This window comes from Cariama cristata, unplaced genomic scaffold, assembly GCF_000690535.1.
Source record: "Cariama cristata isolate BGI_N322 unplaced genomic scaffold, ASM69053v1 scaffold25280, whole genome shotgun sequence".
Classification (NCBI taxonomy): Eukaryota; Metazoa; Chordata; class Aves; order Cariamiformes; family Cariamidae; genus Cariama; species Cariama cristata.
Genome location: NW_009593468.1, coordinates 16,959 through 30,392, shown reverse-complemented (window position 1 = coordinate 30,392; position 13,434 = coordinate 16,959). Strand labels below are relative to the sequence as shown.

The 13,434-nt window shown below is 39.9% G+C and overlaps 1 protein-coding gene across 1 annotated transcript in view; it reads left to right on the top strand.

Annotated features, from left to right (window-relative positions):
• Positions 1-2,579: 2,579 nt before the first annotated feature.
• MLLT1 (myeloid/lymphoid or mixed-lineage leukemia (trithorax homolog, Drosophila); translocated to, 1) overlaps positions 2,580-13,434 on the top strand; it is a gene marked incomplete at its 5' end in the record, with an annotated part of 25,954 nt that continues 15,099 nt past the window's right edge. Inside the window, 2 exons of the mRNA XM_009710609.1 lie at positions 2,580-2,760; positions 5,484-5,566. Coding sequence (XP_009708911.1) covers positions 2,580-2,760; positions 5,484-5,566 — 264 coding nt within the window. The remainder of the gene's footprint in view (positions 2,761-5,483; positions 5,567-13,434) is intronic.

Sequence of the window (13,434 nt, the reverse complement as noted above, 5' to 3'; positions counted from 1 at the left end):
GCTGCGCTGCAGCAGGCGGGGATGGATGCTGGAAGTTTACCTGAGGTGATGTAGAGCGGGCTGGCTCGGGCCTTTTGTGTGCGAGGGCATGCGAGCTGGTAACAGGTTACCTCCCCGCCTGGGGTTCAGGAGGTGAGCCCCGCTGTCCTTTGAATAATCATCCGAAGGAGAGCGAATGGCAACTGGTTATGGCTTTCAGGCAATTAGCACATCAAACAAAAAACCAGAGCTGCCTTCAGAATGTTTATTGAGAAGTTGAAAAGCAGACTCCTTTGTATTATTACAAATTGTTTGAATAGGATCCTGATTTCCCTTTGTTGAGAGACACGCTTGGGGGGCGGGGGGAGCCTCCATTTTCAGTGGAGCAACTTTGGATGTTTTGTTATGTTGGGAGGTCTTATTTTCAAATGTGTTTCAACTTCTGGCTTAATTCGTAGCGATTGTTAATTGGACCGATATGTGAGGAGTATAGCAAGTACAACTTTCACTCTCAGTTAAACAGTTCTCTTTTATGTTTAATTTTGTTCTCTTCCACATAGTCCCATCTGTTTCTCAGCTAAAATTTCTCAGCCGTTTCAACTAGAAAGGCAAATTCTGTAGACTGACAGTCATTTGCACTTCTCTGGAGAGGGGTAGTAACTGGCAACAGTAGCACAATTTAAAGGGTAATTATGGAATCGATAACGTGAAGCTGCAGAACAGACTGGCTCGGTTGATGTGAATGCTTGTGTGAACACTGTGGGAAGTATCCCAGATAAAGCAGGCCTCCTGTGCGAGCTTGGGATTTAGGCAGACTGTCTCCACATAATGCTCTTCCACTGTAGGAGAGATTGGTGTGCTTCGAGTGAAACACACCTTGCCTTTTTTCTTATTCGTTAATATGACATGAAAGAACGGACGGCCGTGTACCTTCATTTTTAGCGCAGGAACGAGATGGAGCCGGTGTAGATAAGTCCTAAAGCACAGAATGGGAAAAAATGGCCTGCGAAAAGAACTTACAGTGGAAGGTAACCTAAAGAAATGTTGTAGTAATACCAGTGAAGCAATTAATTAGATGAGTTTGTCCCTGAGTCTTAGAATTGATGTGTTGGATGGCAGCTGAAGGGATTTTGCTGTAAAGATAACTGCCTGAAAGAGGGTGTTAAGGCTTATAGTTGAAATTGGAACTGCACTGCAATTTGGGAGGTCGGGCTTTGATGCCTGGTACTCTGTAGACCTCCTGTGTGATCTTTTTACAAAGAAAAGAATACTGAGATTGAATGACTTACGCTTTTTTAGAAAGTATTAACCATGCTCTGAAAATCACATTCCCATAAAATGTCAGGTTGGATTTGCAAAATATTTTTTGACCATTAATCATCGTCATACTCCTTGTTGCAGTTCCTCAATGGGAAAATGAGGATAATACTTTTCCTAAACATTTGTCTAGAGCTTGGGAAGCTTTCTCTTTCCATGTTTATTGTCTAACATCATGCCCTCAGTTTGGCTCTGTGTCCACCTGTAATATAGGTAATGACAGATAAGGTTGCCTCTCCCAATGGTAATTGAGAACTGCCAGAGAGAACAAGACACTTATTTTCAAGTCTTTGATGAAGAAGAGGGTAAGGACTGAAAACTGCCCCTTTTTTAATAAGCTTCGAGTTGCTGAAGCTAGATTTTGGTGGGTTTAGTTTGAGACCACTGTGCTGCTAGTCTAATTTGTGTAACATACATGCAGAAAATTAGTCAGTAGTTGGATACCTGAGGTGTTATTCCCAGTCTCTACAAATCTTTCTTATTTGCTTGCTTTAACTTCTGTCTGAATCATGTTTGCTTTTCCTCTATTACACCTGTTTAATTGATTTGCTTTCTTCTGACTGTGAAGTCCACAATAATATGTGATTCTTCACAATTAATTTAATCTGTTTTTTTTAAGACATTTAATATTATTTTTGTGCTTTGAGTGAGACATAAAATACACCTCTCATTCAATGATTAGAGCAGGATTTGGGAGTGCAAATCAGAATTAGGTCATTTTAGCGTTGGATGTTGTGCAGGTATGCTATATGTTAACTTAGTCTTTGAAAGTGCATTAATAAAGTCTTTTTAAAAGAATACAAGGAGCATCATGGTTTTATTCTAACGGGTTACATATTCTAGAGAATATCATAAGCCACCAATTCATGATCTAATTCTTCCTGTTTTAAGATTAGTTTTCTGTCGGTGCTGTGAATTCTGTAAGCTGTGAACATCAGCTTCTGTCTCTGACACTTTCTGGAAATAAAGGTTCCGCAATTAGGACTTTGCTGACAATTTAGATGATAAGTGAGGCAGATAAACCTATCCCTCTTCTAAATCTGTTTTCTCTGCAGTGCTAATATTAGGAAGAAAATAGGTATGAAATGGTGCTAGGAGCTGTTTTTATGATACCTTTTCTGTTGACAACACTGTAGTTTTCAGTATGAGACTAATCTCTCTGTGGAGGCTGTTGTATTCCTCCCCTGTGGTGATCTCGCATCTTCTATCGGTGGGGCTCAGCATTCTGCATAACGTGTAAGCTGTTTCATTTTGCTTATGGTCTTACCTCTGTCCTAAAACAGTGTACGGTTCAAGTAAAATTGGAGCTGGGGCATCGAGCCCAACTGCGGAAAAAGCCCACCACCGAAGGGTTTACTCATGACTGGATGGTGTTTGTCCGTGGCCCGGAGCAGTGTGACATCCAGCATTTTGTGGAAAAGGTGGTCTTTCGGCTACATGAGAGCTTCCCAAAACCCAAACGAGGTGAGTGTGTTTTTGAAGATGTATTATTAGGTCTTCTCTGTATGAAAGAGCATTGTGCAAGTCAAGGTTGTCTTGGACTGTCACTTTTCTGTAAGATATCTTCTTAAAGAGGAGCAGAACGTACATTGCGTGCACTTCAGCTTTAACCTTTACTGCCTTTGTTTGAGGAAGGTCAGGGAGAATGGGACCTTTCTTCTCATGAAAGGGCTGGAGGTGAGGTGCTTTCCCTTATTTAAGCATTAGAACATGCAGGCTCTCAAGACACTTAGTGACAGCAGAAGATAATTTGTGTTACAAAGTGGGAAAGACGAGTGTAATTTGTTAATATTCACCAACACAAGCTGGAAGTACGTGACTGGTGAGAGATGCTCAAATACTGGGCTTGTGTACATACTGGAGTATGTAGACTTTTGCATTGGTCATTAAGTAGCCATCGGGATTCTTGCAATTTCTAGTCTCAGATGCCAATTCAGCAGAAATCAGCGATGCCAAAGGGGTGATGGTCTCTTTGCCACGGGCTGTATGTTCCAGCTGCACATATATGTGCAAGCGCTGTGCAGTCAGCGTGGTTGAGGAGAGTATATAAATTGTAGTGTTGTTTTCTGCTGGATCCGTTCTTTGCTCTTTCTGGCTGTGCAGCAGCGTGAACCTTATTCTTGGCACGGGGAAGCAGGAACGCATGGTTGAGGTGGAGTAGCAGGAACTGCCCTTTTCGGCAGCAGCGCAGAGTTAGATCTGCTTAAGATTGTGTAACTGCATCTGCAGTGTTATTGTTATGTAGTGTTACTACTGGCTGCCTAAGAGTCTTGCTGTAAATTACTTCGTAATGTGCGTTCTTTGAAATATTTTTTTGGAAGAGTGCTGGTCACGCAGGATGTCTTAGGAGTACCTACTACGTTGGTTATTTGTGAGAGTGCATAGTGGAAAGTAACTCAAAGGTGCTCAGCTCGTAAGGATGTGAATCTAGTCTGTATGTTAATAATGCCTCCTTCAAATTGATGTAGTAAAACTGATGTATGATAAGCAAGTGCAATACTGAGCTGAATGCTAATTTATAAAATAAAAGTTACAATCTGCTGTGCTACAATTCTTGTCATCTGGTGTAATTACTTTATTACAAACAACTGTGTTGGGATAGTACATGGTCTTTGCTCAGTCGGTTGCCATATCATCTACCTTTAGAGAGACAGCTTTTCCCGATCTCTAGGTTTTGCATGTTTCTTAAGCTTGCTCATAACGCCAGCTTGCTTTTGACCAGAGTGTGTCTGGGTTGTACATAAATGGTATGGCATATGCATACTATTTCTAGATTTGTTTGAAGGGATTCTTCAGATGGTTCACTGTTACTTGGAGCAGAATCTGCTGGGGAAGGTAGGCTTGTGCTGCTAGCAGATAGCTTGTGTAGTAATTTTAAATTGTTAGAATAGAGCGGCAGAGGAACAAAGGCTGCTTGGCAGATAGTCTTAAGTTTCCTGCTGCCGTATTGGCACTGTTCTTTGGTTTTGGGCTTTTTCCCCTAAATGATAGGGTTCTTACATGAAATTCAAGTTAAAGCAAGTCTAGAGATTTTTATTATTTTTAGATATGCTTTTTTTCCACAGTTGAATTTTGAGTACTGCTTTCTAGCACCTTAATGATGGTAGAAGTGCTTAGAGCTGAGGATAATGTATCTACCTTAAAGGAAAATAATTTGTGTGCTTTTTAGGTTTGAGGTGCTGTTTCCTAATCATATTAATTACTTGGAATTCTTTAGAGAAAGTAAAAAGATTTGCACTGAATTCCTTTAATTACTTAATTGGCTTTATTTCCATATATTGTACTGCATAAATTATATGCAAGTGCATCCGGTTCCTGAGAGGGAGACTATCTGTGTTGGCCTCGGGTTTCTTCTGGCAGCTGTTATGTATAGCTGTGTCATGGCCAAATAAATGATCCTAGAGTCCTTCGAGTTGGCTGTCGCTATACTGAAATGCAGTGGTAGATGATAGGAAGAATTCAGTAGTGTGAAGATACAACGGGTAGTGGGATAAGGGGAACTGAGGCAGGAAGCACGTAGATTAGTTTCTTAGAAGCGATTAACTTTTTAAATCGTTTCTGCAGTAAGCAGCGCTGTGACCTTAGCAGCAAACTGTTTAACCTTTCTCTGTTTCCTTGTGTGCGAAATAAATAGCAGTGCTTACCTGCCCTTCAGGTTTGTTATGACATTTGGATGAAGCAGCTTGTAGTATGGCCCTTGCGTAATTATGAAGATTGAGCATTGCAAGAGAGCATTTGAAGGAAAAAAAAAAATCCGCTTGCGTGGTATAGTGTTTTGATTAATAAATATGGACTTCAAAGTAAATTTTACCTTTCCATACTGTTCCAATTCCCACCTTTTGAGTCTTCACCTTTTTTTGCAAGAGAGCTTTAACTGCCAGTTTCCATTGTTGTGGAACAGCACAGAAATGTAGTTGTATCTCACTGCAAAAGGGGGGGAAGAATCTCATGGAGACTCTTGGCATGGAGTGTTTTATGTTTCCTTTTCATGGGAGGAGCTAAGAACAGATTTTCATGCTCTTAACTAAGCCTATGACCACCATCTTATTTTGTTTTTTTATCACAAAGGTCAGTGTTTTAAACATGTCCTGAGTTGTCAGAGGCCCATTTCTCATCTTGTAACTCCTTTTTGGCTCGGATTAAGTTGCATTACATTCAAAGTTAACATCTGTCTGTTCTCTTTTCAGTGTGCAAGGAGCCCCCTTACAAAGTGGAGGAGTCTGGCTACGCAGGCTTCATTATGCCCATTGAAGTGTACTTCAAAAATAAGGTAGAATCTGATTTCTGGTCTTCTAATTGTTTTGAGCTGTGCCAGAGCCTGAAACTGCCTGACAGAAAGACTCTAAATTATGTGACTGTTTTATGTGTGTGTTTTTTATTAGTCTAATAAATAGAATTTAACTGGGAGTTGGAAGCTCCTGCCAGACTTCAAAAGAAAGCTTTTGGCAGAAATGAAATTGTATAGAAAGGTAATATCAGGACAGTGTGATGGTCTTAGAGATTCTGAACTGAGATTGTCCCGCTTGTAACAAGCTTCTCTAGCATGGATAATGTTAAAGCAGTTTGAAATATTTTAATGCAAATAGGGAAGTAAATAAACATAAAACACTGATTTTATAAACATTTGTAAATTCTGTGTTGACTGGCAATACATGAAAAAAATCCACTTTTTAATTTGCAATATTATTAAATTAACTGTACTAGTATAAAATTTGTATAGGCCCAAGACAAACATTTGCATATATATGACAGGTAGTTGCAGCTATGTTAAAATTATTGTTATTCTGATTCAGTTCTCTTCCAAAACTAAAACATTACATATTTTAAATCTTAAGATGTGTTGCCAGCAAGTATATGAAGTTAAAATTTGGGATTTATTGCTTGCTTTGTCTTGCCACAGATGTCACATGCTGCGTGACTTGAAGAAGGTTATGAAAATAGGGATTTCGGCACTTGTGTACATATTAACTCAGTTTCAGTTAAATTCTTTCCTTAAACATGAATACTGAATCTTTCTGTGTTGGGTTATGACTTAAACAGAACTTTTTTATTATTATTATTTATTATCCCTAGGAGAGAACATAGATAAACTAAAAATTTGACCATTAAGCCACATCACTGTTATGTATGCTTTCACCTTCACCCCCTCAGCCCTCCAAGCACAAGCCGTTACCCCAGGTTTTGTTGATAGCAGACCACTTAAAACAACCTAATTCTGTTTAGCTTCCCAGCATCCTTTCCGTTGTGCCTCCCACAAACATACCTGTCTATCGTTTCCTTCTCGCACCAGTCTAGCACATTTTACTTTCCTGGCAGTGTCGTTTTGTGAATAATTAATGTTTTAGTTTGGGTTTTGGCCTACCGTATTGCTCTAACCCCAATTTTTGAGTCTGAGTAATAAGCCGAATAATGAGACTGAACGACAAGAAGACTTGTCTTCGAAACCTGGGAACGTTTTGCCCACAACTTACTTTTGGGTGGGTGGGGTAAGCCAAAAGGATGTGAAGGGAAACGGCAGTTAGAGGGTAGGGGATGAAAGTTGTTGATAGAAGCAGCTTTTTTGGCAAACACTGAAAACTACGACTTGAATGCAAAAAAAGAAACCTTCAAAAGCTTAAAAGTAGTTTGACTTCTCGTGGCTTTTCTGAGGTTTTGGATGGAAATCAGGAAACTCTTCATCTGCACTGTATGCTGACTAAATTCAGGTTCAAAATCTACCTTTGCGTTCCTGACCAAAAAATGTGAACTTCACACTGATTTCTTGTAAGGGGAAATCTCTAATGATTGTGATGGGTGAACTATGTTTTGTTTCTACTCTCAGCTTATATTTTTCCTTCCTTCCTTCCCCAAGTCTTTTTTCACGCTTGCCTTTTCCCTGCAGGTCTCCGATTGCTTTGTCTTTCACAAGTCTTCAGATCTTTCTCTCTCATTTCTGCCTCTCCTGTATGTTTTTTGTGGGTGCAGCTGTTTGCATTGACTGTTGTCTGCATTTGTATGTTTTCTTTCTCTCTGTCCCTTATATTTGTATGCTCCTCACAGAATATGGAACTGGCGGCTTTTCTCAATATAACTTGGTTTCACACCCACAGAGGTCATCACTTCTCATTGTTTCTATAAACATGTGACTGCATAGTTGTTCTTTTGAGCATTAGGGGTAGGATGGCCTTTATAAATAAGGGAAATAGGTGGTCTGTATTCTCAGTGGAAACAATGGGAGTAGCAGTTAATTTAGGAGAAGGTGGTTTGGTTTTGGCATTTTGGTCTTCAGAAACATGAAAAATAAATAGGAAAGCAGGTTTAGTTGCAGACGTTTTCAAAACTACAGATCTTCAAAATATTCATCTTTTGCCCTGTTGTTTAGATGCCTGCATTATGGAGTTCTTTTCCACTTTTAAGCTGATTGACAAATTGACTAATTAAGGAGTTTCAGACAGCACCTCCCTTTATTGTATTGGGGCAAGTGGTGGTTGAGGAAAAACGTGATAGCTTCTGTCTTCCAGCACATCATTTGAACAGAGACGTGTTCCCAAGTTGAACCATGAACTTGAAACATGTGAGCTATACTGAAGTTTTTTACTGCTTACAAGTAATTTTTCTGTCCTTATGTCAGCAAATGTTATATTCTCTGCACATTTGGAAGTTAAGCATGGTACTTATGATGGCTGGAAGCTTAGAAGATGCCTGAAGAATTTGTGAAGATGTGAAGAATTTGGTACCTCTGACTGCTATTGCCTGATGATAATGCCATTTTGAAATATTAAGAGCTCTGATTATTTTCAGGAAGTGGAGTTGAAGGAAATGTAAGAGGTAAATACTTCTGCAAAGACAGAAATGCAAAGACAAAAGATAAGCAAAGACTGGGATATAGTAGAAATTTAAAAGATTGGGCAAGAGGAGGAATGGCAAAGGCTTAGAATACAGCCTGTTTTCTCCTGCATTAAAGAATGTGACATTAAAGCACCAAATAAATAAAAATCTTCACAATTTTGAGACCATATGCTCACTCTGATCTCTGTAAACCTGTTGACACTGGTGGGGATCAGCTGTTGTGTGTGCAGCGTATATTGTTCTGAATTTGCCTGAATTGATTACAGCATTTGGGCCTCATCCTTGAATAACTCTTTTCAAGTAGATGTTATGGATTGATTCTGGGATTGGGTAGAAAACACTGTTTCGTAGGTGTCTGGGCAGGAGGAATCGGGTGGATCTTTCTGGCCATATGCTCCCTACATTCTAGCACGTTTTTGTTGATATATGTCCTCTCAGTTGAAACAAGAGTTGCAAAGGCTTTGGGATTTGTTTATTGAGGCATGTTTAGCTTTGTAAAGGTGCGAAGAGAAAGGTTTTAGAGAGGGAGTGAACTAATCTGTGAAGGTTGATCTTTGCCATGGTTGGCTGAAATTTTTTTTTCCCCCCACAGTTTAAACCTTCTTTCTTAGCCGTCTCCCTGTTCTAATTTGTTACTAGGATGATAAACCCTGGTTGTCAGAGCCAGTGTCCTCTTTGCTTTGGCTAAAGAAACACCGCCCTGTTCACTGCTAAGGAGCAAGTTTACTAAGAAAGGCTTAAGAATGGTTTAAATGAATTCATCAGGGATTATTTTTGGTTTTTAGGCAACTTTGCATAAGACTGCCCATTAACTCTGTGTTGGAGTACTCTCTTTTTGTTACTGTTGTTGTCTGGAGTAGGAGAGTCCGTGCTCTTGGCCCCAGTGGAGCTCTTGGTGCCTTTCTGTCAGAGAGGGAAGTGTCAGCAGAGTATTAAAAAAGGTGCAAAAACCTGTTCTTATCCTCTACGAACATAGTTATGCCTTGTGGCGTGTGTTTGGCCTTCCTGTGCTGTAATTCACTTCCTCAATAAGTAGGTGCTTTCTCAGTCTTGTCATTTGAATTACAGAGTGCATCTTTTTACTATTGCCGTGAACTCAGGGAGTTTGTGTCTCTGAGCTTGAAAGAGAGTTGCAGTGGCCTGCACACGCCACAGGACTTGCAGTCTCGTTTGATACTGGTGGCCTGCTAGGGCCCCTGCCTCTGTAACTGAACCTGAAAAACAAGTGGCAGAGTCTCGGTAGGTTGAATGATAAAGCTTTTGAAAGCACAATTGACTAATGATAGTGGATCATTTGAGATTGTTGGACTGAAAATGTTAGTATGCTATTTTTATTTTTAAACTCTCTGTGTTCCTTCCTATAATGAGGAAAAGCTTTTGAAAGCACAATTGACTAATGATAGTGGATCATTTGAGATTGTTGGACTGAAAATGTTAGTATGCTATTTTTATTTTTAAACTCTGTGTTCCTTCCTGTAATGAGGACTGCTGTTAGTGCCTTGTGATGCTTCAATCAATACAAACTGGGTACAATAAATGTGTTGCTGTTTTTCTGCTGCTCTTCCCCTTCCCTCTTCTCCCACTCAATTTCAACAGTCGTGAGACTTTTTTCATGGCTTCATTGTTGTCTCCAAATACATCTCTTAAAGTGGCATATGTTGTAATCTGGAGACTGTAATACAGGTATGGCTTTGGTATTCATCCCGTTACATTTTTTGCATCCTAATCGAATTAGATCAATCCCCCCCCTGCCCCGCCCCAAAAGCTAAAGGTCTAGTATACTTTCATGCTATTCCAGTATAAGGCAGATGATATTAATGCAACATGGATAAGATGTTGTATTAAAGTCTCTTTAAAGATACTACCTCCCAATTTCAGTGCTAGAGATAAAAAGCTTCCAGTATTTACAGAATGGATACATGTAACTTGGGCTTTTTCTATTAGTGAAAAGGGAGATAAGCAAAGAAAGCAGAGAAATCCTTTTGATTTTTCCAGTTAGGTTCAAAATAAAAACCTGTGTATCTTACCCCTTCTGCAATATTTATAGGTGTGAGATATAAAAGACATAGAAAAATATTGGAGAAGGGCAAAATTATTTGTGTTTCAGTGGAGACATTGTACGTGGGTTGCACATATGGCAGAGTAGGTGAAACTGGAGATCAGTTACGACTATGTGTCAGGACTATGCCATCAGGAAGGTATTGGCTTGTGAAATGCTCTTAAGGAAGGCTGCTGAAGAGCCCGTGTTTGCATGAGACGTTTGATTTTACTTAACAAATTGCTGTGTTATTGGGGCAGGGTCTGCACAGGTTTGAGGAAAGGAGGAGTAGATTTAACCTGTTAGTATTTATTCAGTGTTGCTGAAAGTTGTGGGAGGAGGAGTAAAACTTGTCATTTTGTCCAGCTTTTAAGTGGAAGCATTTGTTGCTCACATTTTTTAGGTCTGTTCTGTATCGTCTTACTTACCAAACCTGCAGCACTTTCTTTTGTGCTTCTGCTGAATGCTGAAGCATTTTCATCTTTTTCTGTCATAAATTAATACGTACTATCAGTTTACCCATTCTTCTATCTCAGCAGACTGTTTTCCTGGCCAAAACACCCGGGCTGCGTGTGTGTTTCAGTAGCTGTTCAGCGCGGCATCTCCATATGCTGAATAGATTGCAGTGCCTGGCAAGGAAGCCTTGTTGAACGTAGCAGCTTTACTAGCCATGCCAGCATCATATCATGTAGTTCTAAGAGCTAGTAGATTATTAAATACTTGCCTTTGAGCAGTGAGTATATTTTCCTAATTTTCAAACAAAGTAATAAGCTTCTGTTGGGGAGAGTTCCAAAATGCTGTACTCTATTATTTTACTTCACCTTTTAGAATCTCAAAAAAGATTAGTGTCTCGTGGATTTGTTAGCAGAGTGTAACATTAAGGCTACTTGCTTCAAAAAAGTGAATATTGGGCTATTCACTTTTAAATGTCCTGTTTCGAAGTGGGGTGAAAGACTAGTCAAACGGGTTGTACAAGCCTGGAAAAGGGGTTTCATTTATACAGACGTTATGGACCAGTTACGGATAAATGACTCTGTCAGGCTGGATCTATGGCAAAAGGGAAGTAGTGTTAGATGTTATAGTTATTGAATAACCATGAGTCTGCTTCCTTGGTGTGCTAGATTTTTGTAGATAATTTTGTTTTATGGCTTTCTAAAAGTGATTTATGAGCTTTATGCGCACGCTACCAGTGAAATTCTTTTGATTTGTGTTAAGTGGCAAAGGGCACACCCTGCCTTGAAAACAGGACAAGGAAATTTCAACAAAAGACTCTGAAAAATTCCTTCTCTTACGAAAAGTGCCAAAAGAACTTTAACCCATTGCTTCAAAACTCAGAAGAAAAATAAAGCAACTTCGGTGTTTGTAACAGTGCAGTGGCAGTCGGTGCAGACAGGAAGCTGGAAAACAGTAAAAATAAAGTGTAAGGTACTCAGCTTTGGAGATTGGAGGTGGAGTAGGGGAATTCACTGGATGGAGGGATATTTACAGCGGCTACAGATAAAAGCTTGGCCCTAGCTTTGTGGTACACACTTCTAGTTTACTTCTCTGGCATCGTGCAATTTAAGAGGCAGAGATAAACTGAGGTTCTAAGGTGGCTTGCTGAGCGATCCCATACCAGGTTAACCATATCGTGTCCAAATTGACCATTGAATTTTAATCTGAATAACTGCAATATCTACCAGTTAGAAATGGATATGATCTATCCTTTCTAAAGCCTTTCTTGGAAGTAAGGTCCTTTAGAAAAGCTTACGGTCTTGGAGAGCAAGAAAATAGCCACAGAAGGTGAGGCTCTCTCCTTTTCAGTTTTACTTGTTGACATCATGGGTTGAATATCAGAATGTGAAATCATCCAAGAGTAAAGCTTGGCTCGGGCGTATAGTTGCTACTCAGGCTGGAATACATAAAGTGTTGTTGCAGTATGAAAACAGACTGCCTGCACCTAAGTTCGTAGGGTGAAAAAGTACCTACGCTCCAGTGCAAGTCCAAGCAGCAGGGTATGTAGATCCCAACATGTTATTTAGAAAGGCTTTGAAGTGTGGCACTGTGGATTCTGTGTGGCTTTCCATTTAAAGTTAGAGGATGTGTAGGTCCAAGTCAATTGAGAGAGATTTTCCTTGGTTTTCTCTTCCCCCTGCCCCCACCCTGCCTTGATGGTTGTTTGGAGGGAAGAACCTTTTAGGGAGGACCGGATGGGTTAAGCTTTGGAGTGTCTTAAGCTGTAATCATTAGCTGTCAGTGAAGGCAGTAAAGGAAAGAATGTTTATTTGCAGCTTTTTGCTTTGAGACTTTTGTACTTGTTCTTTTAGAAGGGCTGTAATCTTAACTATTCACTAAGGGGGCGGGAGGGGGGGGGGAGATTCTGATGGCCTGAGACGATACAAAGGATATTTTAATGATCATGGTACTTTGGTTAGGGTTAGGGTTTGGTTCCCAGGGTGGTCGTGATCTTTGAGTTTGAGACAAGTCACACTGAAAAACTATCTTAATTTTACAAAAAGTGGAAGCTTATCAACAGAGGTACGATAAATGTTTGGGAGGTCTTCTGCTGCTTTTGAGTCTATATAAAAATAGATACCCAAGATAAAAGGGAAATTAATCTGCTGCCCCTCTCCTGCTCTGAAAGCAGACAGGCAAATGACAAAGCAGAGGTCTGGTAATGTGATGGCATAACAGCTTTTGACTAAAGCCTGCTTTTCTAATATAGCCAAGATCAATTTATTCTATGTTGTTAACTAGGAAAAGCATTATAGAAACAATTCTTAGGCCACATTTGGATTTCTATTCATCCCTCATTTAAGTTTATTAGACTTTGAGGGACCTTTTACAGCTGCTGTTTTAACTCCAGTGTAAGCACGCTTATGCAGAGCTCACTAATGATTCAGTTAATGACAATGGTTGTAGCAAAAGAGGAAAATGACAACGCAGTGTATTTTACAAGTACTTTTCTTCTTCTTACCATTCAGCTGGTTTAGTGGACATTGGACCCCTTTCAAGTGAGTAAGGATTCTTCAGGACTCTTCCAAAAGAGGGTCTGAAGACCCTGGTGTTGGTAGGATGTTCTTGCTTGTTAATGGGAGACAATTCTATTGGGTCTGCTTAGATGTCTGCCTTTCCCTGTTTGGGGAGTTAGGACCCAAGACCTTGACTCCCAGGTGAGCCTAGGGTACTGATTTTGATGTAAACCAGGTGTGGCTACCGGACTTTTTATTATTAGAGATATAGTTTGTACAAGAAATGGCTTCTTTAGTGACGTTAGCATCCACCAAGCAAAC